At 40.5% G+C, this 23491-nt stretch overlaps 2 protein-coding genes across 9 annotated transcripts in view; one reads left to right on the forward strand and one right to left on the reverse strand.

Annotated features, from left to right (window-relative positions):
• Positions 1-20399, reverse strand: part of LOC100582383 (myomegalin) — a 230677-nt gene extending 210278 nt beyond the window's left edge. For all 8 annotated transcript variants that reach the window (XM_030824692.1, XM_030824704.1, XM_030824710.1 and 5 more), the window contains exon 1: positions 19835-20399. In XM_030824692.1, the coding sequence (XP_030680552.1) occupies positions 19835-20067 (233 nt within the window). In that variant the 5' untranslated portion in view covers positions 20068-20399. The remainder of the gene's footprint in view (positions 1-19834) is intronic.
• Positions 1-23491, forward strand: part of LOC115837636 (putative neuroblastoma breakpoint family member 7) — a 655832-nt gene that overhangs the window by 250542 nt on the left and 381799 nt on the right.

Genomic DNA, 23491 nt, shown 5'->3' on the forward strand with positions numbered 1-23491 from the left:
TGAGGCAGGAGGATCACTTAAGGCCAGGAGTTTGAAACCAGCCTGTGCAACATAGCAAGATCTTGTCTCTACAAAAAAAAATTTAAAAATTATCTAGGGGTGGTGGTACAAACCGGTAGTCCCAGCGACTCCGGAGGCTGAGGTGGGAGAATCACTTGAGCCCAGGAGTTGAGCCTACAGTGAACTGTAATCACACCACTGCACTCCAGCCTGGGTGACAGAGAGCAAGACCCTGTCTCTTAAAAAAAAGAAAAAATACCTCTAAGGACAAGATAGCCATATAGAGCCATGGTCCTTGCCTTTGTTTCTTGTATCATGCCATCTACTAGCTGGTCCCTGAAGCCATATATAACAACTTTCACTCATACACACATATAAGTGAAAAGTAACACTGATTTTTTTTAACTTTCCATCTTGAAAAATTTAAAATTTTCAACATACAGAAAAGTTATAAAACTAGCACAATAAAGTCCTATAAATCTTTCACTTGCTTCATAGATTGTTAACATTTTGCCACATTTGTTTTCTCTCTTTACACACACACAAGCACACAGACACAATCATTAGTATTATTTTGATGAACCATTTGAGAGTAAGATGTAGATTCTTCACCCCTAAATATTTAATGTGTATCTCCTAAGAATATTTAAAATCATTGAATAACTGTATTATGTAAAAGAATATAACACCCTTGGCCGGGCTCGGTGGCTCATGCCTATAATCCCAGCACTTTGGGAGTCCAAGGTGGGGGGATCAGAAGGTCAGGAGATCGAGACCATCCTGGCTAACACGGTGAAACCGCCTCTCTACTAAAAATACAAAAAATTAGCTAGGCGTGGTGGCGGGTGCCTGTAGTCCCAGCTACTTGGGAAGCTGAGGCAGGAGAATGGCGTGAACCCAGGAGGCAGAGCTTGCAGTGAGCCGAGATCGTCCCATTGCACTCCAGCCTGGGTGACAGAGCAAGACTCTGTCTCAAAAAAAAAAAAAAAAAAAAAAAAAAAAAAGAATATAGCATCCTTTTCAGGTCAGCTTTTATCACTATTAAGCAGAACACTTTACATCATAATCTGAAGTCTCAGCAGTGAATTACTTAACTAAAATCAGGAGCTACCCTCTGCTAGATATTTGGCTCACATCTGTACAACCAAAATTGCTGATCAAAATAATCACTCCCAGGACAAAGGCAAAATATACAACAAAGACAAATTCCCTCTTCTATGCACCAGCCAATTTCTTGGCAGTTTAGAACAGCTGTTTTGTCCTTTCTTCCAGCTGGCAAAAGTTCAAAAATATCAAGATACAGCCTCAGAAAACTTCACACGAGAAAGAAATTTTAATGAGAAAAATCTCACGTTCTGTATTCACTTTTGTTTTCATTTTCATTTTGGCATATAAAATGTCAAAATACTGAGCTGTTGAGTACCGTATCAAACATCTGGCAATTCTGGACAAAAGATGAGCAAAACTCAACAGTCCTTTATCTTTGCAAAGTTCAAGTGGCTTTAGGAGTTAAGGCCATAGGGGTAGGGTGCCATGGCTCATGCCTGTAATCCCAGCACTATCGGAGGCGAGGCAGGCAGATGGCTTGAGCACAGTAGTTCAAGACCAGCCTGGGCAACATGTGAAACCTGTCTCTACAAAAAATACAGAAAAAATTAGCCAGGCGTGGTGGTGCACATCTGTAGTCCCAGCTACTCAGGAGGCTGAGGTGGGAAAGTGGCTTGAGCCTGGGAGGCAGAGGTCGCAGTGAGTGGAGATTGTGCCACTGCGCTCCAGCCTGGGTGAAAGAGCCAGACGCTGTCTCAAAAACCAAAACAAAACATTATATCAGTTTGGTAAAAGAACAAACACATCCGACATTAACCATCACAATTCCTTTCGACCAGAATAATCTTTTATTCAGATAAAAGTATCCCAATTTTAGGCTATGCGTGTGATATAATAATAACAGACAGAGAGGTACAGAAATACCCAAGCTGGCCCAAGCTCAGAGCTTGTGGTATACAGAAGAGAATTACTGCATCCTTTATTTGCTGGCTTCAGTACATTCTTAGGAGATAGAGGGAGGGGAAAAAAAATCAAAACCAGAAGGGTCTGGTGCTGATGGACCAGATCAACTGGTTCAAACTTTGATTCAACTGTTAAGGTATTCAGGGCTGGAACTAGGATGAGAGGAGCAAGGCACTCACCTGAGGTGCAAAGTTTAAAGGGTGCCAAAATCTCGGTAATCAAGATAAATAATATTTTAATGCGATATTTTAGAAAAATATTAACGCAAAAAAAATCCACAATGAACAAAATATCAAAACTTTAAATAAAGACAGGATCTGACCCTGCATTTTCATGATTCAGGGAGTGTCTTACTTGCTTCGTCCTAGTCCAGGACCAACTTGTTCATCCCCAGATGATGTGCCAAAAGCCACATCTTTAGAGGTGTCTCCTCTGGTGCTCTCTAGTGCTATGTTCTGCTGACCTCGTCGGCAACAGCTCTCTGTCTGTTATGAATGGTCAGACATCAGGTGGCACCTTTAAGATACCACAAAGTAAAAGCAACTCTTTGGGCCAAGGCCAGCTCTTCCAACCTCCTTCCAAACAGTCACGTCTCAAGGGCAAGTTTCTGTGATGTATAGGGCATCAGGGAGAGGGTAGAATGGGGTAGAAAGGGGAGATAATGGGAGAGGGAAAAAAGAACAGGTGACCTCATGAGTTGGCACTAATGTAACTAGAGTGCAATTTTTCAAGAGTCTATCTTTTTTAAGAAAACCTTGAGCCCCAACTCTCATTTGAAGGCACCTGCTCACTCACCTACAAAACCAAATCCACCTCACCTCTCTTCTTCTTTTCACGTTGTCTACGGGGAGTTCTGGAAATCAAAGTGGCCATGCTGCTTCCTCCATGCAGCCTGTAGTGAATTCAAGTAGTGTAGGATACTTCAAACTGGAGCCTCTCCACTGTGAGTAGCTGCTCATCCCCAAGTACCAAACCTGATTTTGTGACAATGAAAACCATCTGCAGGTGCCCCCTGCTGGTGGTACTATCCTAGAGACCTGCCCTCACTGATGTATTTTGTTTGGTCAATGGTCCAGAAAGTCACAGTCCCAGTCACCAACACTATTCCCTATGCCCTTACACCTAAGCAGGTTCACTTATTTATGCTACCTGCCAGGCTCCTGCAGGTGTGTGGCATTTACATTTTCCTTCTATGGCTTCCTAGTTCCTCATGGTGGGAACCTGGGGCCTGACTTCTTGCCTCTCAAACTATTAATATGTCTGCCTCACAGGGCCACGCACTTCTCTAGTCTTGAGTCACCCATGTCATTTTTTTAACCTACCCTCAGGTAGGACACTGGAGCCATAGATGTGAACCTCAGCCTTTAAGGCACGCACGAAGACAGCTGAAGTCCCCAGGGCCAGTCACTGCCAGCAATGTCTTCCAGGGGTGTTTGAAGGGATGACTGAGCAAGCAGAGTCTGAGTTTGTTATTGTTCTGAGGATATAGACAAAAATCTTTAACAAGGTTTACATAGCTTGGCATAGTCTTCAGCCTCAGCTCTGGTTATACTCCCCCTTCCCTTTTGTGCTTAGTTTGTACTAGTCTTGTTCCAGAAGAAGAAAGAGAGAACGAATTCTGCTGCTCCTCTGGTGTCCAGGAGCTCAGGTAATGGATGCAGACTGTAATAAGCAGGCTCTAAGTTGGTCCCCAATGATCCCTGGTCATCAAACCCTTGTGTAATTCCCTCGCCTTGAGTCTGGGATGGATCTAGTACTCATTTGTAATGAATACAGTAGGGCAGCAGTGATGCAATGTCACTTCCGAGATTAGATTACTTTTTGAGAAGCAAAAACAACTGTGGCGTCCATCTTGAGTATGCATGCTCTCTGTCTTTTAGATCAGTTGTGCTGGGGGAACTAAGCTACCGTGTTATAAGCAGACCTATTGTGTGGACAGGAACTAAAGCTTGCCAAATACCATGTGCATGAGTCTGAAAATGAACCTTTCAGCCCCTGTCGAGTCTTGAGATGACAGCAGCCCCAGCTGAGTGCTTGACTGCGACCTCATGAGAGAACCTGAGGCAATTCTACCCAGCTAAGCTGCTCCCAGATTTCTGACCCTCCAAAACTGTGAGTACTAAATACTTGCAGTTTTCAGCCACTGAGGTGATTTGCTATGCAGCAACAGCAATAGTAACAAACACAGACTTCTGAACCTTTCCTCAATCCAAGGTCATTCTGTGGAGTTAGAGACCCAGCTCTCCCATTCACAAAGAAGCTATTATTCTCTCTACAGTAAAGAAAGACAAAGAAGTCAGAGCAGTTTTTTAACGCTGTACATCAGGTAACTAGATATATGCTGAAAATTTGGGAGTGATAAGTAGGACCTTTCCCAGTCTGTAGAATATACCACCAAAGCATGCTCACTCGAGAATGTGCTTTTGATTACTACCAAGCACACTTTTTTTTCTTTTTGAAGATGTGTGCAAACAATGAAAACCCTTCTTGCCGAAATTACAATACAGCTGTACATTTTGGTTGAAATGTTTATTTGGAGATTTCAAAGTCAAGGTTGATATAGCCAAAAGATAATACAGATTAGACTATCATGGAGACAAAAAGGATCTAAAATTTGATATTGTTTGTACACTAGGGTCACTGCTCATGTTAACGTTTCCTTTATTGCATCCACTTTCTCGGAGCTGGTGTTGTAGGGTTAGATGTGAGTGTGAATGAGCATGCATACAGTGGACAAAATCCCCCCATTCTGTAAATGCATGTGCCTATTATTCCGGGCAGTGAACCCAGCTTGCTTTAAGTCTTTGTTATTTGAATAGTGTCCCAGATTCTTCTTTGAAATGTGCGGTTCACCTATTTTTATTAACCTTAATATGGAGTTTCTGATGCTTTTTTGATAGATTCTTGGTCGTGCCCAGGTACACTTCCTTTCGTTTTAAACAGGTCATATATTTCTCTGTGCTGGCCTTCAGGTGGTGTGCCATATAAATTAGAAAGCAAATTTTCACAAGGTCAAATTTTAATCATGCAGCTTAGCATTTTTAAACAGATGACATTTTCATACTTCGTATGCTAACATGAAGACCAGACCATTTTTGTCCAAGTTCTACCAAAGGTTTTCGTTTTATAGTCTTCATTTGTTTTGTTTTGGTTTACTTTTTAACAAAAAGCAAACCTAGGACAAAATTTTTAAAAACATACAAGATGCACAAAAACAATTACTCTAATACACACGAAACAGAAAATCAACACCTGCCAATTAAACACAACTTCTACCATTTCATAACTGTGTGATCTTGTCAAATTACTTAGCCTCTCTATAAAACAGGATCACGATAGTATCTTTCTCACAGAATTATAGTGAGAATTAAATAATATTATTCTTATGAAATGTTTAAGAAAGGGCCTAGCATTTATCATTTACTCGATAAATATTAATCATGTAATTATATATGTAATTATGGTGATAATGATAATGTTGCTGTCATGAGATGTCAGGTTTCATAATATAAAATCATTACAGAATTCTGTTTGGAACTCCTGTGAGACCTAGTATGAATCACCTATAGTTATGAGGCTGCTCTAGCAAATAAATCTAAGAGAACAGGCAGCTTCGTGAAGAGGTTAAAGTGTCCTAGGGCAGTGGTCCCCAACCTTTTTGGTACCAGGAACCATTTTCAAGGAAGACAACTTTTCCATGGATGGGATGGGGGATGGATTTGGAATGATCATCAGGTATTAGATCCTCATAAGAAGCAGGCAACCTAGATCCCTCATATGCCCAGTTAACAATAGGGTTCGCATTCCTATGAGAATCTAATGCAGCTGCTGGTCTGCTGATCAACAGGAGGCGCTCAGGTGTAATGCTCACTGGCCTGCCACTCACCTCCTGCTATGCAGCCCAGGTCCTAACAGGCCATGACCGGTACCATGCTCTGGGGGCTGGGGACCCCTGTTCTAGGGAAATACCATCACCATGTCTGCTACCCCTCCGACCGTGGGCGCTACCACCATTTGGTCACCATATGCAACCCTGTGTGAAGATATTTTTAATACTATCCAGGGTCCTTTTCATTTGAGTGACTTCTATCTCTTTGTCCCACCATCTAACTCCCACCCTCATAATGAGTGGGGAGAAAACCTCCACTAGGGCGAAACAAAAAACCTCAAACAGAGGCTTCAAACAAAACTTAATATAAAGACTCCAACCATGAAGTTGTCTGTCCTTATTCCCCAGTTATCTTCTTTGTTGGTTTTGTTTTCAGGATCTGCAGGCCCAGGCCTTCTCTTCTTACCAGCCCCGCTGCTACCATCATGATGTAAATCACTGTGATCTCATATTGGTGTTACTTACTGCAATAGCCAGCAAAGCAGCTCCCTTCCTTTCACTCTTGGCCTCCTAAGGTCTGTTTTCCAACAGCAAAGTGATCTTTTAACATTTTTCAGATCGTATGATGTTCCTGTTTTAAATCTTCACTGGCTTCCTAATGTCCTTAGAATAACATCCACTTCTTACCATGGCCTATGAGGTCTCAGGTGACCTGGCTCAGGTTCACATCTGCCCCCTCCTCTTATTTATTATGCTCCAGCTGCACTGGCCATTTTCTTCCTCAAACACACTAAGCTTATTTCTTTTTTTTTTTTTTTGAGACGGAGTCTCGCTCTGTCGCCCAGGTTGGAGTGCAGTGGCGCAATCTCGGCTCACTGCAAGCTCCGCCTCCCGGGTTCACACCATTCTCCTGCCTCAGCCTCTCCGAGTAGCTGGGACTACAGGCGCCCACCACCACGCCTGGCTAATTTTTTTTTTGTATTTTTTTAGTAGAGATGGGGTTTCACCATGGTCTCGATCTCCTGACCTCGTGATCCGCCCGCCTCGGCCTCCCAAAGTGCTGGGATTACAAGCGTGAGCCACCGCGCCCGGCCCTCTAAGCTTATTTCTACCTTAGGGGTTTTGCAGTTCTTTCACCTCCTGCTTTAATTCCTCTCTAACGAAGTTTATTTTTTAATAAATTTTATTAATATCAGAAATCACTTTATTTGTATATTTATTTATTTGTTTTCTGTCTACATCCTCACCAGGCCTACTACAACTTCATTAAACTTAAGCTTGTGAGAGTAGAGCCTTTATCCAATAATCTTGTTCCTCATTTTATTCTAGCACCTAGTATTGTGCCTGACATTTCATATACACCTTTTGGAAAGATCAGTGAACAGACTTCAGCTATACTATTTTTTAAAATAGGATTTACTGGAAGAGGAGACCCACAGAATCAAAGGAACAGTTGAAGACTCAAAAGAACAGGCTCAGAAGGGGCAGCAATAGGGAGGGGCAGGAATAGGGGAAGCAATTAGGATCTAGGTAGCAAGAAGCGACCGATTGGTTCTGGCCACTTTTTTCTACTCTTAATGTTGTTCCACTGATGATGTAATGCTCATAAAATCAGATCACTGGGAGGCCGAGGCTGGCGGATCATGAGATCAGGAGATCCAGACCATCCTGGCTAACACGGTGAAACCCCGTCTCTACTAAAAATACAAACAATTAGTCGGGCAAGGTGGCGGGCGCCTGTATTCCCAGCTACTCGGGAGGCTGAGGCAAGAGAATGGCGTGAAGCCCAGGGGGCGGAGCCTGCAGTGAGCCGAGATTGCGCCACTGCACTCCAGCCTGGGCGACAGCGAGACTCCGTCTCAAAAAAAAATCAGATCATCTTCGTGTGGGTCTCAAGATTATCATTTAGCTCAGGATACCTTAACCAAACTTCCCACCAAGACTATAAACCATGGCAAAAAAGGCAATTCTCGCCACCCCCCAAAAAAGTAGGGTTATTGTCCAAAGAAGGGAGGAATGGACACACCCACAGCCAAAAACCCAAAACAAAACAAAAGTCTGCAATAATCTCTGACTTGACATTCTGTCATCTAGAAGACAATCACTTTCTTTCTTTTTTTTTTTTTGAGATGGAGTTTCCAGGCTGGAGTGCAGTGGCGCGATCTTGGTTCACTGCAACCTACGCCTCCAGGGTTCAAGTGATTCTCCTGCCTCAGCCTCCTGAGTAGCTGGGATTACAGGCCCCTGCCACCACGCCTGGCTAATTTTTTGTATTTTTAATAGAGAGGGGGTTTCGCCATTTTGGCCAGGCTGGCCTCAAACTCCTGACCATGCTCGGCCGAAATCTGTTTATATCTCCTAAACAAACATCAGTTAATACTGCAAGAAAGTAGACGTTGGCCATGCGCGGTTGCTCATGCCTGTAATCCCAGCACTCTGGGAGGCCGAGGCGGGTGGATCACGAAGTCAGGAGATCGTGACCATCCTGGCTAACACGGTGAAACCCCGTCTCTATTAAAAAATACAAAAAATTAGCCAGGCGTGGTGGCGGGCGCCTGTAGTCCCAGCTACTCGGGAGGCTGAGGCAGGAGAATGGCGTGAACCCAGGAGGCAGAGCTTGCAGTGAGCCAGATCGCACCACTGCACTCCAGCCTGGGAGACAGAGCAAGACTCCGCCTCAAAAAAAAAAAAAAAAAAAAAAGATATAAACAGATTTCAATATTAAGTCAAATAAAAGAAGAAAGATAAATCTGTTCAAAATCATACAGCATACTAAAAAATATGCTTTTAAATGTCTTCTCTGTCCTATGATTCAGAAGAAACTAGAGATCAGGAGACAGTTCCATGAGATATGTCCTGCTGGATATCCCAAACTAAATTAATTCTCTCATTTCCCTGACATCTGCTTCTCGTACCATATTATCTACCTCAGTTAATGAAATTACTATTCACTCTCTGACTGGCCTAGGAATTTGTTTAGACAGAGTTTACTTGTCCAGAGTAATAAACTGGAGAATAATATTTGTTTCCACCATCTCCCTCATTTCCCACACTCAATTAATCAAAAAATCCTATCAATTCTAACTCAGATTCTCCAACCTATCTCTTCCTCGCCATTCCCAATACCAATGCCTGTGTTCAGGCCCTTATTACCTTTGGCCCTGAACCACTTGCAACAGTTTCTCAGTGATCTTCACTCAATCCACTTAAGCCCATCTCTCACACGGTTGCCACACTTACGACTCTAAAACAAAGATCTATGTCTGCCAGACTCTTCTTTAAAACCTTCTATAATTCCACACTGTCTACGAAAATAAAAGCCAACCACCTCTGTGTCTTAGTTGAAATGACAGAATACAAAAGTTTCTCAGAATGATTTATAAATGCAACACTTTCTTTAATATGGATGTTCTTTAACCCTGCTATACATGAGAAAAGTTGTAGTGCATTTCAAGAACACTGATGCTAAGACCTCAATCTGAAAAGGTCTGATTTAATTGGTCTGGAATGAAGCTTTTACATCAGCTTTTTAAAGACCTCGCCCAGATAATTCTAATATGTAGTCAGGGTTGAAAACTACTAATTTACAACGTGGCTAGAAAGACACTTCTACCTCCACACAGCATGCGGTAATAGGTATTCATTCCCCTTCACCCCTGACAGAAATTACTAAAAAATAGGACAAGATATATAAAATAATTATTTTCAGACACTGGATATCAGACAACATAGGAAAGTTATCCAAGAGAAGAGAGAAACAAGCAAAGTAAGCCATACAACTGTCCTACTTAACTGCCCAGGAGCTCACAGAGAGGGAATCCAGGCAGAGCCCGGTGATCTCCCTGAGTTGAAGAGATCATGCTGAGATTTGAGAAGGCCAAGGCAGCTAGAGTTCATGGGGAAGAGTACCAGAAAGAAGAGAAAATTCCAGAGATCTGTGGAGAGTCTCCCTGAATATTCAGCTGAGTACTGATGGGTATATCAGGAAACTACCAAGGTTGGGGTAAGAACCACACAAGAGAATCAGATTAAACAATCCTCTTGGCTCATGCAAGACTGGAAGTAGTTTGTTTCATCATCTACTAAAGTGGGAAAAGCCTCATAATTAACTGGATATTGGGTAGAGTACTTAGAAGGGTATCACCCAAGTAATGGGGAAAATTAATCATCTTTAAAAAGTTGCTTGGGTTCCCCATAATGAAGCTTAAGATCAAGAAGGATCTCTTTCCAATTAACCGTGACCCAGAATAAAGCTCAATAATATTTATGGGAATACAAAACTATCTAACACCCAATATGTAAAATGTTCAATGTGTGGTATCAAATCAAAGTATTACCAGGTGTGCAAAGAAGCAGGAAACAGTACTTAAAATGAAGAGAAAAATCAATTACCAGAAACATACTCAGAACTGAACAAATGTTAGAATTGTTATTATCGTATTTCAAATGTTCAAGAAAGTAGAACAAAGATTGATCAAATGAAGTAAAATATTAATACATGGGTGGGGCACAGTGCCTCATGCCTGTAATCCCAGCACTTTGGGAGGAGGAGGTGGGCAGATCACCTGAGGTCAGAAGTTTGAGATCACCCTGGCCAACATGGTGAAACCCCATCTCTACTAAAAATACAAAAATTAGCCAGGTGTGGTGGTGGGTGCCTGTAATCCCAGCTACTCGGGAGGCTGAGACAGGAGAATTGCTTGTACCTGGGAGGCAGAGATTGCAGGTTGCAGTGAGCTGAGATCGTGACATTGACAAGAGTGAAACTCCGTCTCAAAAGAAAAAAGAAAAAAAATTAATACATGAAAGTTACAAACTTCTAGAGATGAAAAAGACAATATCTGAGATGAAGAATACACTGGATGAATTAACAACAGATTAGACACTGTAGAAGAAAAAGTTAGTGAACTTAAAGACATAGCAATAAAAATGATCCAAAAATAAAATAAGAGAAAGAAGACAAAAAGTGAACAGAGCATCAGTGATCAATGGGAAAAATTAAAATGACCTAATATATAGGTAATTGAAGCCCCTAAAGGAAAGGAGTTATAAAGGGCAACAAAAATTTTTGAAAAAATAATGGCTGAAAATTGTCCAAGTATAATGAAAACCGTAAACATACAGATCCGGTAAGCGTTAACAAACCCAAAGCACGAGAAAACATGAAAGTAACCACACCTAGGCACATTTTAATCAAATTGCTTAAGATCAGTGATAAACAGAAAAATTTATAAGTATTCAGGAGAAAAAAAACATTATATAGAGAGAACAAGGATAAGAATGAGAGCATAACTTGAAAATTAAAAGACAACAGAGAAGCCGGGTGCAGTGACTCATGCCTGTAATCCCAGCACTTTGGGAGGCTGAGTAGGGCAGATCACCTGAAGTCAGGAGTTTGAGACCAGCCTGACCAACATGGAGAAACCCCATCTCTACTAAAAATACAAAATTGGCTGGGCGTGGTGGCACACGCCTGTAATCCCAGCTACTCAGGAGGCCGAGGCAGGAGAATCACTTGAACCTGGGAGGTGGAGGTTGTGGTGAGCCGAGATGGCATCATTGCACTCTAGCCTAGGCAACAAGAGCGAAACTCCATCTCAGAAAAAAAGAAAAAAAAGACAACAGAGCAACATCTTTAAAGAGCTGAAGGAAAAAAAGAGCAGTCACCTGGAATTCTATAACCAGCAGAGTAGGTTTCTTGTGCATACAACCCGTGTAGTCACACAGGGCTTTGCACTCAGAAGGACTGGCTTGGTTTAATGCTCTATTGTTGATTACTTGAAATTCTTAATAATATTTGAACAGAGGGGTCTACATTTTCATTTTGCAATGAGCCCCACAAAGTATGTTGTCAGTCCTGATAACCAGCAAGAATATCTTTCAAACATGAAGGTGAAATAAAGACTTTTTCACATACGAAAGTGGAAAGAATTTTCCCACCAGCAAATCTGCACAAGAATAAGAAGGATTAAAGAAATTCTTTCAGGCAGAAGGAAAATGATACCAGACGAAAATAATGAAGAATATTGGAAATGGTAAATATGTCAGTAAATATGAAACTTTAAAAGTATCCTTTACATCAATAATCAGTAAGGAAATGCAAATCAAAACCACAATGATATTTCACTTTACACCCATTAGGATGGCAATTATTTTAAAAAACAAAAACAGAAAATATCAGTGTTCATGAGGATATGGGGAAACTGAAACACTTGTACATTGTTGGTGGGAATGTAAAATGGTGCAGCTGCTGTAGAGAACAGTATGGTCGTTCCAAAAAATTAAATATAGAATTACCATATATGCAATAATCCCTCTTCTTTTGCAACCCAAAAGCATTGAAAACAGGGACACAAACAGACATCTGTACATCCATATCTGTTGCAGCATTATTCACGTGGCAAAAGGTGGAAACAATTGAAATTTCCATCAACAGATGAATGGATTAATAAAATGTTGTATAAACATACAATGGAATATGATTTGGCCTTTTAAAAGGTACATAATTATAAGCCTGGGCAACAAAGTGAGACCCCATCTCTACAAAAATACCAAAAAAATTGCTCGTAATCCCAGCTATTTGGGAGGCCAATGTGGGAGGATTGATTGAGTCCAGGAAGTCAAAGCTGCGTTGAACCACGATTGTGCCACTGCACTCCAGCCTGGATGATAGAGTAAGACTCTATCTCACACAAAAAAGTACATAATTACACCACATGCTACAACATGGATGACCCTAAAAGAGATTATGCTAAGTGAAATAAGCTGGAGACAAAAGAACAAATATATGATCCCACTTATACAAGGTGGCTAGAGTAGTCAAATTCATAGAGCCAGAAAGTAGAATAGTGGTTACCAAGAGGTAGGGGAGGGAGAATGGGTAGCTATTGTTTAATGGATACAGAATTTCAGTTTTGGAAAAAGAGAAAATTTTGGAGATGGATGGTGGTACTTGCTGCATAATAATATGAATGTACTTAATGCAACTACTGAACTGTACACTTAAAATGGCTAAACTGGTAAATTTGTGGGGGAAGAAGAGTTTATTTAGTTCTTTTTGTTTTTTTTTTGAGACAGAGTCTCGCTGTGTTGCCAGGCTGGAGTGCAGTGGTGTGATCTCAGCTCATTGCAACCTCTGCCTCCCTGGTTCAAGTGATTCTCCTGCCTCAGCCTCCCGAGTAGCTGGGATTACAGGCGAATGCCACCGTGCCCAGCTAATTTTTGTATTTTTAATAGAGACAGGGTTTCACCATGTTGGCCAGGATGGTCTCTGTCTCCTAACCTCGTGATCTGCCTGCCTCGGCCTCCGAAAGTGCTGGGATTACAGCGTGAGCCACTGTGCCCGGACTATTTAGTTCTATTTATTCATTTATGCAATGATGGTCTCAGCAGTAGGTAATAAAATATAACCTTATATTTAAAATTCATTTTTCATTTTGAAAGGTTTGGATCTTTGTCTCTTCTTTCTACTTTACTATTTTATTTTATTTATTTATTTATTTATTTATTTATTTATTTATCTATTTTTAACGGTGGTGGATCTGAGATGTACCTTACTGTTTTAAATACTTAACTCCGACCAAACAGAAGATAAATAAAAATTATATTCCCTTACTTTTCTCTAAGGCCATGCTGGTAAACTAGAATTGGCTCTTTAGAATGTAGGTATCATTTATAGTAAGCTGGAGATTTGATCACAGAATGATACATGTAAGAATGTTATAGCACAAAAAAATGCACAGATATTTTTGAAAGGACAAATTTCAGGACACTTTACATCTGAGTTCATAAGAAAGTCCTCTTCAGTATCCTTCAAAGTTAAAACGCTCTCCCCTTCAGATTAATGAAAATATTAGGATTCATAGAACACAATGGGCACTGGTGATATGGCCCGTGGTAGCTGAATTAGATTGAGTATAAATGAAGTCTTCACATAATAGCGAAGAGGCCAACAGAAGAAAGGCCAGAAAGCCATTTGAAACTCATGTCCATGGAAGGCCAAATGAAGTTGATTTAACTGTTCCCTTAGAAAGATTTATCCCATTGCTTAGCCCTCAAAGTGCTCATACTGCTACTTTCCTTCTTTATATCACCAGTTCTGGGAGCAAACCTCCTGGAAGAATGGAAGTATAGACTGTAAACACAAGACTGTGGGTACAGCAAAGGGGCTCTGATGCTCTAGTTGTTTGTGTCTAGATACTGTCAAATGTCCCTTGTGATGCACAATTGCCCTTAGTTGAGAACCACTAACCAAAATAAATGAAATAATATGTCATGTTCATGCATCAGAAGACCTAATGTTGTTAAGATATCATTTCTCTATAAGTTGATCTATAGACTCAATGCAACCCCAGTCAAATACCCCACTGGCTTTTTGTCTACATTTACAAGTGTAGACAAAATGCATATGGAAATGCAAAGAACCTAACACAATGAAAACAATTTTGAATAAGAAGAACAAAGTTCAAGAATTTGACTATATGATTTCAAGACATATAAAGCTACTGTAACCAAATCAGTTTGGTATTGGTCTAAAGATAGATAAGGGAGGCTGAGGCAGTAGAATTGCTTGAACCCAGGAGGCAAAGGTTGCAGTGATCCAAGATTGTGCCACTGCACTCCAGCCTGGGCGACAAGTTAGACTCCGTCTCAAAAAAAGAAAAAGAAAAAAAAAAAAAGGTAGATAAATAAATCAGTCAAACACAATAGAAACCCAGATACAGACAATTATATATGTGGTCAATTGATTTGAACAAAGGTGCTAAGGCAATTAAGTGGAGAAAAGATAGTGCTCTTAACAAACAGTGTTAGAACAACTGTACATCTACATGCAAAAAAAAGAAAAGAAAAGAAAAGAAAAACACCTTGATCACCATATACAAAAGTTCACTCAAATGGATCATAGGCCTAAATGTAAAAATGCAAAACTATAAAACTTCTAGAAAAAAATAGAATAGTTTTGTAATCTGGATTAAGTAATGATTTCTTAGATATGACATTAAAAGCAAAACTATAAAAGAAAAAATTGATGATGTTTATTAACCACAGAAAAATTTTAAAATGTCTGGTCTTCAAAAGACACTGTTACTAAAATGGAAAGACAATCTGCACAGTGGGAGAAAATATTTGCAAAGAACATATATAATAAAACTTGTATTTAGAATATGAAATGAACCCAATGAACTCAGTGAAACCCAAACAACTCAATGGAAAATGGGCAAAAGATTTCAACAGACACTTTACCAAAAATATGTAGATAATAATCAAGCTCATGAAAAAAAAGCTCAATATCATTAATCATTAGGGAAATTTAAATTAAAAAACCATAATAATATTTCACACCCACTAGAATAGCTATAATATAAAAGATGTACAGTAACAAGTATTGGGAAGGATGTGGAGAAATGAGAACCTTCATACATTGCTAGTGGGAATGTAAAAGGTACAACCCTTTTGGAAAACAATTTGGCAGTTTCTTTAAAAGCATGCCTAGTGTTATATACCCCGAGAAATGTGCCCAAGAGAAATGAAAGACATGTGCACAAATAATTATAGCAACTTTATTTGTAATAGCCATAAAACTGGAAACAACTCAACGAATGGTGAATCAATAAAGTGTAGCACATTCATGCAATGAAATACTACTCAGCAACAAAAGGAAATGAGCTACTGATACCCACAACAGCATAGATAAGTTTCAAAATAATTATGCTGAGCGAAAGAAGCCAGACAACAACAAAGAGTAGATACTGTATGATTCCATTTATATGAAATTCTAGGAAATGCAAAGTAACGTATAATGACAAAAGCAGAGGGGTGGGAAGGAGGAATTTAAAAAGGGCAGAAGGAAACTTTTTGGGATGATGGATAAGTTCGTCATCTTGATTGTGGTGATGATTTCACAGGTATTAGTGGTGATGATTTCACAGGTATTAGTGGTGATGATTTCACAGGTATTGTGGTGATGATTTCACAGGTATTGTGGTGATGATTTCACAGGTATTGATTGTGGTGATGATTTCAACATATGTTGAAACTTCAAATTGCACACTTTAAATTTGCCCAGTTTATTGTATGTCAGTTATATCTCAATAAAGTGTAGAACAGCAACAACAAAGAGATGGCTAGAAAAGCATATTACAGTAGTTGAAGTTTGATGGTAGAAATTCACTGAATCTTCTCTGAAGTCATTGTCCTCTGACAGTTGTCTGCAGGTTTCAGGCTATCCACCTACATAGAATGTGCAATCTGCTGGGCCTCAAAAGCACACATTGAAGCAGATGGCCAACAGCTGACAATTCACTTAATTTCTCTTTTTAAATAGTTATATACTTGAAAAAGGATCGAGTTTGAATTAAATCCTCACAGAAAATTTCTATCACAGCATGGGATTCACTTCAGTAAAGCATCTTCCCACTGTCATAAATCTGCTTGTGTCCTTTTGGCAAAATTTGCTTCCCACTCAATCTGGCTTTGTTATCTTGTCAAGCCAGACAAAAATTCACCTCCTGTATAAAGCCGTCTCTGATCATCTGCCTTTTTAAATTTTTAAATTTTTTAATTTTTTTTTTGAGACGGAGTCTCACTCTGCCACCCAGACTGGAGTGCAGTGGTGCAATCTCGGCTCACTGCAACCTCCGCCTCCCTGGTTCAAGCGATCCTCCTTCCTCAGCCTCCTGAGTAGCTGGGATTACAGGCACACCACCACCCCCAGCTAATTTTTTTTTGTATTTTCATTAGAGATGGAGTTTTAACACGTTGACCAGACCGATCTCAAACTCCTGACCTCAAGTGATCCACCTGCCTTGGCCTCCCAAAGTGCTGGGATTAACAGGCATGAGCCACCGTGTCTGGCCTCATCTGCCTTTTAGCACCATAGAGAGGTGCCATTAACCACCTGGTTTATATTGCCAGTATGTAGGGGCTGTAATATGGTACCCCAGCCCCACTTCCCTACCCCATCATTATTTTTTCCTAAAGAAAATAAGCTTGCCACTTAGAATTTAAACTTTGCAATTAAGATAAACTGATTTAGAGAATAAATGTAGACACTTGAAACAGTCACAAGGATCCCCAAACCAGACTATAACTTGACTGAAAATATTAGCATATTGGAGATAGAAAAAGAGGTGTACCTAAGAAGGGAGGATAATCATCAGTGGACACTTACTGTCCAGGAAAAAAGAACCCATGTGTACACCTTGATGCTCTGAAGCTATCAAATTATTTGAAATTTAGAATTCACTAATTAATTCCTCTTGCTCTAGATTCAAGTTTCAAAAACAACACTTTGGCTGTAATTTGGCTCTCAAATGTGGCACATATACCAAGAGATATTTTGCTGGGATCATAAAAGAGAGTCTAGTTCCCTAAGATGTTAAAATTCTCATTATAAATTAATAATTTATTATTCTGGGTTTATATAGTAGTCCTGTGATTTATCAGTTTAAGAAACAGACTTGGCTGGGTGCAGTGGCTCATGCCTATAGTCTCAGCACTTTGGGAGGGTGGGGTGGGAGGACTGCTTGAAGCCAGGAGTTTGAGACCAGCCTAGGCAACATAGCAAGACTCCATCTCCACAAAATAATTTTTTAAAAGTAGCCGGAAATGGTGGTACACAACTGTGATCTCAGTTACTTGCGAGGTCAAGGCAAGAGGATCCCTTGAGCCCAGGAGTTGGAGACTGCAGGGAGCTATGATTGCACCACTTCACTCCAACCTAGGCAACACAGTGAGACTCCATCTCTAAAAAAAAAAAAAAAAAAAAAAAAAAAAAAAAAAAAGAAAGAAAGAAAAAGAAAAGAAACAGACTTAACAAGTTAAAGACCAGATTTCAACATATTTTCCAAGATAATTCCACTTTCTATGGTCTGTTAGGGAAGTCAGCTTTCCTTGGAGAGAGACTGAGAGAGAGGGAGAGAGATGTCTACAGTTCATCTTTCTGTTACAGCACTTACTCCATACTCCAGTTACTGAAGCATATTATAGAACTACAGATTCTGAGTTACCTGAGGGTAATTTTGTATCCAGTTTATGCTGGCCTCCACCATCGTTGCTCAATAAATAACACTGAACTGAACTGAACTGAATTTGGATAATGTGCAGAGCTGCTTTTTTACATTTTTTAGTTGGTTGGGAGTTAGAAAATCGTACCAAAAACACCATTTCCCAAGTATAACCTCTAATACACTAACACTAATTAAACCTTTAACACTATAGCTAAAGTTGCTATGTTTTTTAAAGTATGCTAAACTGGGGAATTGATTTTTAAATGAAGGGCAAAGTAGCACTAACCTCAGTCAAGTTGCTGTAACTGTTTCATTTGGGAATTGTGAAATTTTTTAAAAACATTTCAAGACTTATCATTACATCAACGAAGATGAATATAGGTGTAGTTTGTCAGATGAGTAACTATTAAGGAAACCATGAATGTTTGCTATCTATTTTCACAATTAAACCACAATTTAGAGGATCAAATTCTAACCCTACAAACTTTTTTTTAACCAAAGACAGGGAGAAAAATCATACTCTTGTGATAAGGAGTCATAATTCATTTTGAATTCTGCAGGATTAATGCTGCTTTCCAGATGAGAAGAATTCACCCCGTGTTTGTAAAGTGATTAAGGAGACTTGGAATTATAAACACACATTCAGATTAATTTTTTTGTTCTAAGCTTTAAATAAAATTTCAAAGTATTTTATAAAATAATTAACATCCCATAGATATGCTTTTTTTAAAAAGTAATTATGTCTATAAAAGTAATTTGTAAAAGGCAATAAAAATTTTACTTTATAAAAAAATCAAACAATGAATACTTTTTGCTTAATTCTTTCTTAGGAGCAGTAATTTATTATGAGTTCCTTAGAAGACATGTGATTTACTTAAGCTCAATTAACTGAATGTGAGTCTGTTTTCTGACATAAACAGTGGATAGTGTTATGAAAAAATAAAATTGTCAGTGAATAGGCTAAATTTCATAGTTCACAAATATAGCTATCCTGAACATAGAATACAGATCCAATGAACATTTAGTTTTATAATTAGCACTGTTTTAATCCAAATTCCAATTTTATGCATGGGAAACTGAGGCCTAGAGAAATGAAGTAACTTTTTACAGACCCGTTAGCTCAGAGGCTGGAATCACTAGGCCTGGTAGTTTGATTTATGAGTACTACCTTCCATGAAATAAAAAGCTAAAAATGCTGTGATGAGGACACGTTTATTTCTAAAAAGCCTGCAGCACAATCTATCTCTTCTCCCAAAAATCGTATGTATGACAGATTTTTATGTTGCTGCTGCTACATGAAAAAAATTGAGCCTAATCTGTTCGGTCTTCCAGGCCAAAGCAAAGGAAAGGATTGATTTTAGAAGGAGCTTGTCCTGCATGGCCTCCATCCATCCATCAGGCAGGGCTCCAGCTCTGCAGGGTAAGAGAGGTAGCCCAGGAAGAGGGAATCACCACCCACCCCACCCTGAGATCTGTATCTAAGAGAAATAACCCTGAAAAGAAGAGCTTTAAGAGATGGCAGTGTGTGCTTTCGTCCGGGTGCATTTCCTGATCCTTCATCTTTCATGACCATCTCTGATGTCTCCATCCTGGTATAGCATTCTGAGTCATGTGTTCATCTCTCCTTTGGCTCAACCCAACAGACACAGCCTGCAATCTCACCTCCATCAACACAGCAAATGTCTATGTCTCAAAGACCTTGAGATAGAGACCGAGCTTCCTATACTTTAGCCCTTCCAGGGGCACACCTTTATTTCTGGGCAACTCAACACTGTCCCTCCTCCTGCCTCTACCAAGTGCCCCATTACCTCCCTACCCTTCTCCGAGCAGTAGTCACTCAGCGCCAACCCCTCTCAGGCGTCGGGATCTCCAGCCCGGGGCCCCGGCCCTCCGCGCGGTTCTTCTGCCCAGCGCACCGTGCGTTGCCACCCCCATCGCGTTCCTCAGCCTCCGGGGCTCCAGAGGCAGGAGCTGGCCATGCTCTCACCTCATCCAGGGTGCGGCCGCCGCGGCTGCTTCTTCCTCCTCGGCCGCCGCTGCCCAGCTCCCGGCTGGCTCCGGGCGCCGTCTTTCCCGGCTCGGGGCCTGCCGTGGGGACTGAGGGGTTCGCGTCGCGTCCCCGGACCAGTAAGGCGTGTGGTGAGCCCGGCGGGACGCGCGACAGCAGCAGCCAAAGTCGCATCGGCGGCGGCGGCAGGACCCGCTGTCGGTCCCCTTCATGGATTTCCTGGGCCTGGCCACCCCAGTCCTAGCTACGGTTCTTGCTTGTTTTCCTGGCGTCTTCCGGGGCTGCCAGGGCGCATCCTCTGGGCCTGGCTGAGCATCCCCGTCAGTTCCCTGGGCCTCCTCCGCGGCTGCCTCTGCCACCTGCTCCGCCCAGATTGCTTTGGTCCTTCTCCCGCAGACACACTCAGCCGCCCTTCATCCTCTGTCCTCTCCCCATTCTCTCTCCACCCACTGCCTCATTCCCAGATCCCACTCCGTTTCTTCCTTTCTATCCGCTCCAATGTCACCTTCTCTTTATTTCCAACCTCAAATAAGTTTCTCCTTTTCTTTCTGTCTCTCTCAATAGTTTCCCTGGTTTCATCCTCCTCCCCACGCCCCCGTATCAGTCATCCTTTTATAATTTATCCAGTTTTTCGTTTCCTATTAGTTCCTCAGAATCACTACTGCAGGTTGTTGGCTAGCCTCTTTCCTTCCTCTCCCTGTTTCTTTCTCTTTCCTCAAATCTTTTCCTTTCAATTTTCTCTTTAGTTTTTCAATTGTAAAAACTTTCTCCCAAACAACCTAAATTTTCCTTTCAGTTGAGACTGATTGCAGTTTTCCATGAACTCATAGTAAAGCATATATAGCTTGGTATCCACCATAAACCAAGAAAGTGTTTTAACCTTTTTTTAAAGTTGATTAGTTAAATAAATTATCCCATAAATATTCATTCTGAAAATCCAGTTCTTATATCCTACATATGTCCTTGAAAACAGAGACTAGTTTGCTTTTGCATCCAGCAAAGCAAAATGTTTCTGCAACATTATTGCATATAGCATAAGGTCAGCAGGGGAGGGGGAGCAAGGTTTATCTTTGTAGTTGGGCACTGTGGATCTCAAGGTTCATAGGCAACAGCTATTATTGCTGACTGACTGAATGCAAACAAAGCTGAATTCATCTTAACTCATCCTTCCAAATCTGTTGCTCAGCTCTGTGTTTTAACCCCAGCTCTATCTACCTAGCTGCTCAATCCCCAAACCTAGAGGTTGTCAGGGACCTATTTCTCTTTTACCCATCTCATCCAGTCATTAATTCTACTTTTTTACTCTCTCTCTCACTCTCTCTCTGTATATCTATATCTATTATATATCTATATATAGATATAGATATATATTTATTTATTTTTTTGAGATGGAGTCTCACTCTGTCACCCAGCAGGCTGGAGTGCAGTGGCAAGATCTCGGCCTACTGCAAGCTCTGCCTCCTGGATTCAAGCAATTCTCCTGCCTTAATCTCCTGAGTAGCTGGGATTACAGGCACCTGCCACCACGCCTGGCTAATTTTTGTATTTTTAGTAGAGATGGGGTTTCGCCATGTTGGCCAGGCTGGTCTCAAACTGCTGACCTCAAGTGATCCTCCCGTCTCGGCCTGCCAAATTGCTGGGATTACAGGCGTGAGCCACTCACCTGGCCCATTCTTTCTTTTAAGCCTCCTGACTTAAGCTTTATCTTTACCTCTCCTTATCTTTGTCCAATCTGTCTTATCTGGGCTCTTCATCTAACAGCCTCTACCAGAAAATTCTTAATTATCTCTTCTTGTTTTTGTATCTTCTTCCTCTCCTTTTCCATTAGCTTCATCCCCAGCCCACAAACATGCTTAACTCTCCTCACTCTTAAAACAAAGTCCTTCCCTCTCTACCTATCACCATATCTCTCACTTCCTTTCACATCCAATTTGTTTAATATATTGTATTCATTTGATGTCCACACTTTCTGACTTCCCAATCATTCTTTACCTCCTAATTTTCTGCAATCAGGCTTCTAATCGTATTGCTGAACTAAAGGTATTCTCCCAGAGGTCCTGGGGAATTTCATGTCAGGCATAGGTAGGCAATGCCAGATCAGTTGCCCCTAGTTTTTCTCCCCACAACAAACAAATTCAGATCTAAGAAAAAAAAACAACTTGTGGTATCAAGGCCACCACATTGCAGAGCACTTAACCGCCATTTAACCTACATAAATATCAAACTAAACCTCCCACTTCAGGGGGAAAGTGGGATAAAATATACATAAATATTTACATATTTGTATATATTTATATGTATGTGTATATATATATATATATATATAGTCATGCAATGCATAACAAAGTTTTGATCAACGACAGACTGCATATGCAACTGGTGGTCCCATAAGATTATAATATCATATTTTTGCTATGCCTTTTCCATGTTTAGATGTACAAATACCTACCATTGGGTTAAAATTGCCTGTGATATTTAGTACAGTACTATGCTGTACAGGTTTCCAGCCAAGGAGCAATAGGCTAGGTGTGTAGTAGGCTATACCATCTAGGTTTGTGTAAATATATTCTGAATGTTCATACAACAATAAAATTGTCTAATGACGTATTTCTCAGAATGTATCCCTGTCATTAAGTAATATATGACTTTATACATATACAGATGGTCCCCAACTTATAACAGTTTGACTTAAATTTTTTTGACTTTACGATGGTGTGAAAGTGATAAACATTCAGTAGAAACTGTACTTTGAATACCCGTACAACCACTCTATTTTTCATTTTCACTACAGTATTCAACAAATTACATAATCAACACTTTATTGTAAAATAGGCTTTGCATTAGATAATTTTGCCCAACTGTAGGCTAACATAAGTTTTCTGAGCACATTTAAGGTAGGGTAAGTTAAGCTATGATGTTTGGTAGTTTAGGTGTATTAAGTGCATTTTTGACTTACAATATTTTCAACTTAGGTTTATTGGGATATAACCCCATCATAAGCCTAGGAGTATCTATATATCTGTATTTACAGTTCTTTGGAGGCATTGAAGAGTAACTAAATCAGGCAGAACTTAAAGCTATGATCCTGGAGAGAAGTCACATGAGGTGAACTCAGTGTTTACCCTGGAATATTTCTCTTGAGGGAATGCTCAAAACTAAGTGCAAGATAATAAAAGCCAAAAAAAAAATACAGCAGTTTTTCTGGGCTGAGGAATAAAAGGCTGTATTAGTCTGTTCTCACACTGCCATAAAGAACTACCTGAGATTGGATAATTTATGAAGAAAAGAGATTTAATGAACTCACAGTTCTTCAGGTTTAACAGGAAGCATGTCTGGGAGGCCTCAGGAAACTTACAAGCATGGTGGAAGGTGAAGTGGAAGCAAGCACATTTTACCATGGTGGAGCAGGAAAGAGAGAGTGACGGGGGAACTGCCACACACTTTGAAACCATCAGGTCTCATGAGAACTCACTCTCACTATCACGAGAACAGCCTGGGGGAAGTCCGCCCCCATGATCCAATCACCTAATACCAGGTCTCTCCCCCAGCAGTGGGAGTTACAATTCAGCATGAGATTTGGGTGGGAACACAGAGCCAAATCATATCAAAGGACAAAGTTGAGGGCTACCAAAGTGC

This window comes from Nomascus leucogenys, chromosome 12, assembly GCF_006542625.1.
Source record: "Nomascus leucogenys isolate Asia chromosome 12, Asia_NLE_v1, whole genome shotgun sequence".
Taxonomy (NCBI): Eukaryota; Metazoa; Chordata; class Mammalia; order Primates; family Hylobatidae; genus Nomascus; species Nomascus leucogenys.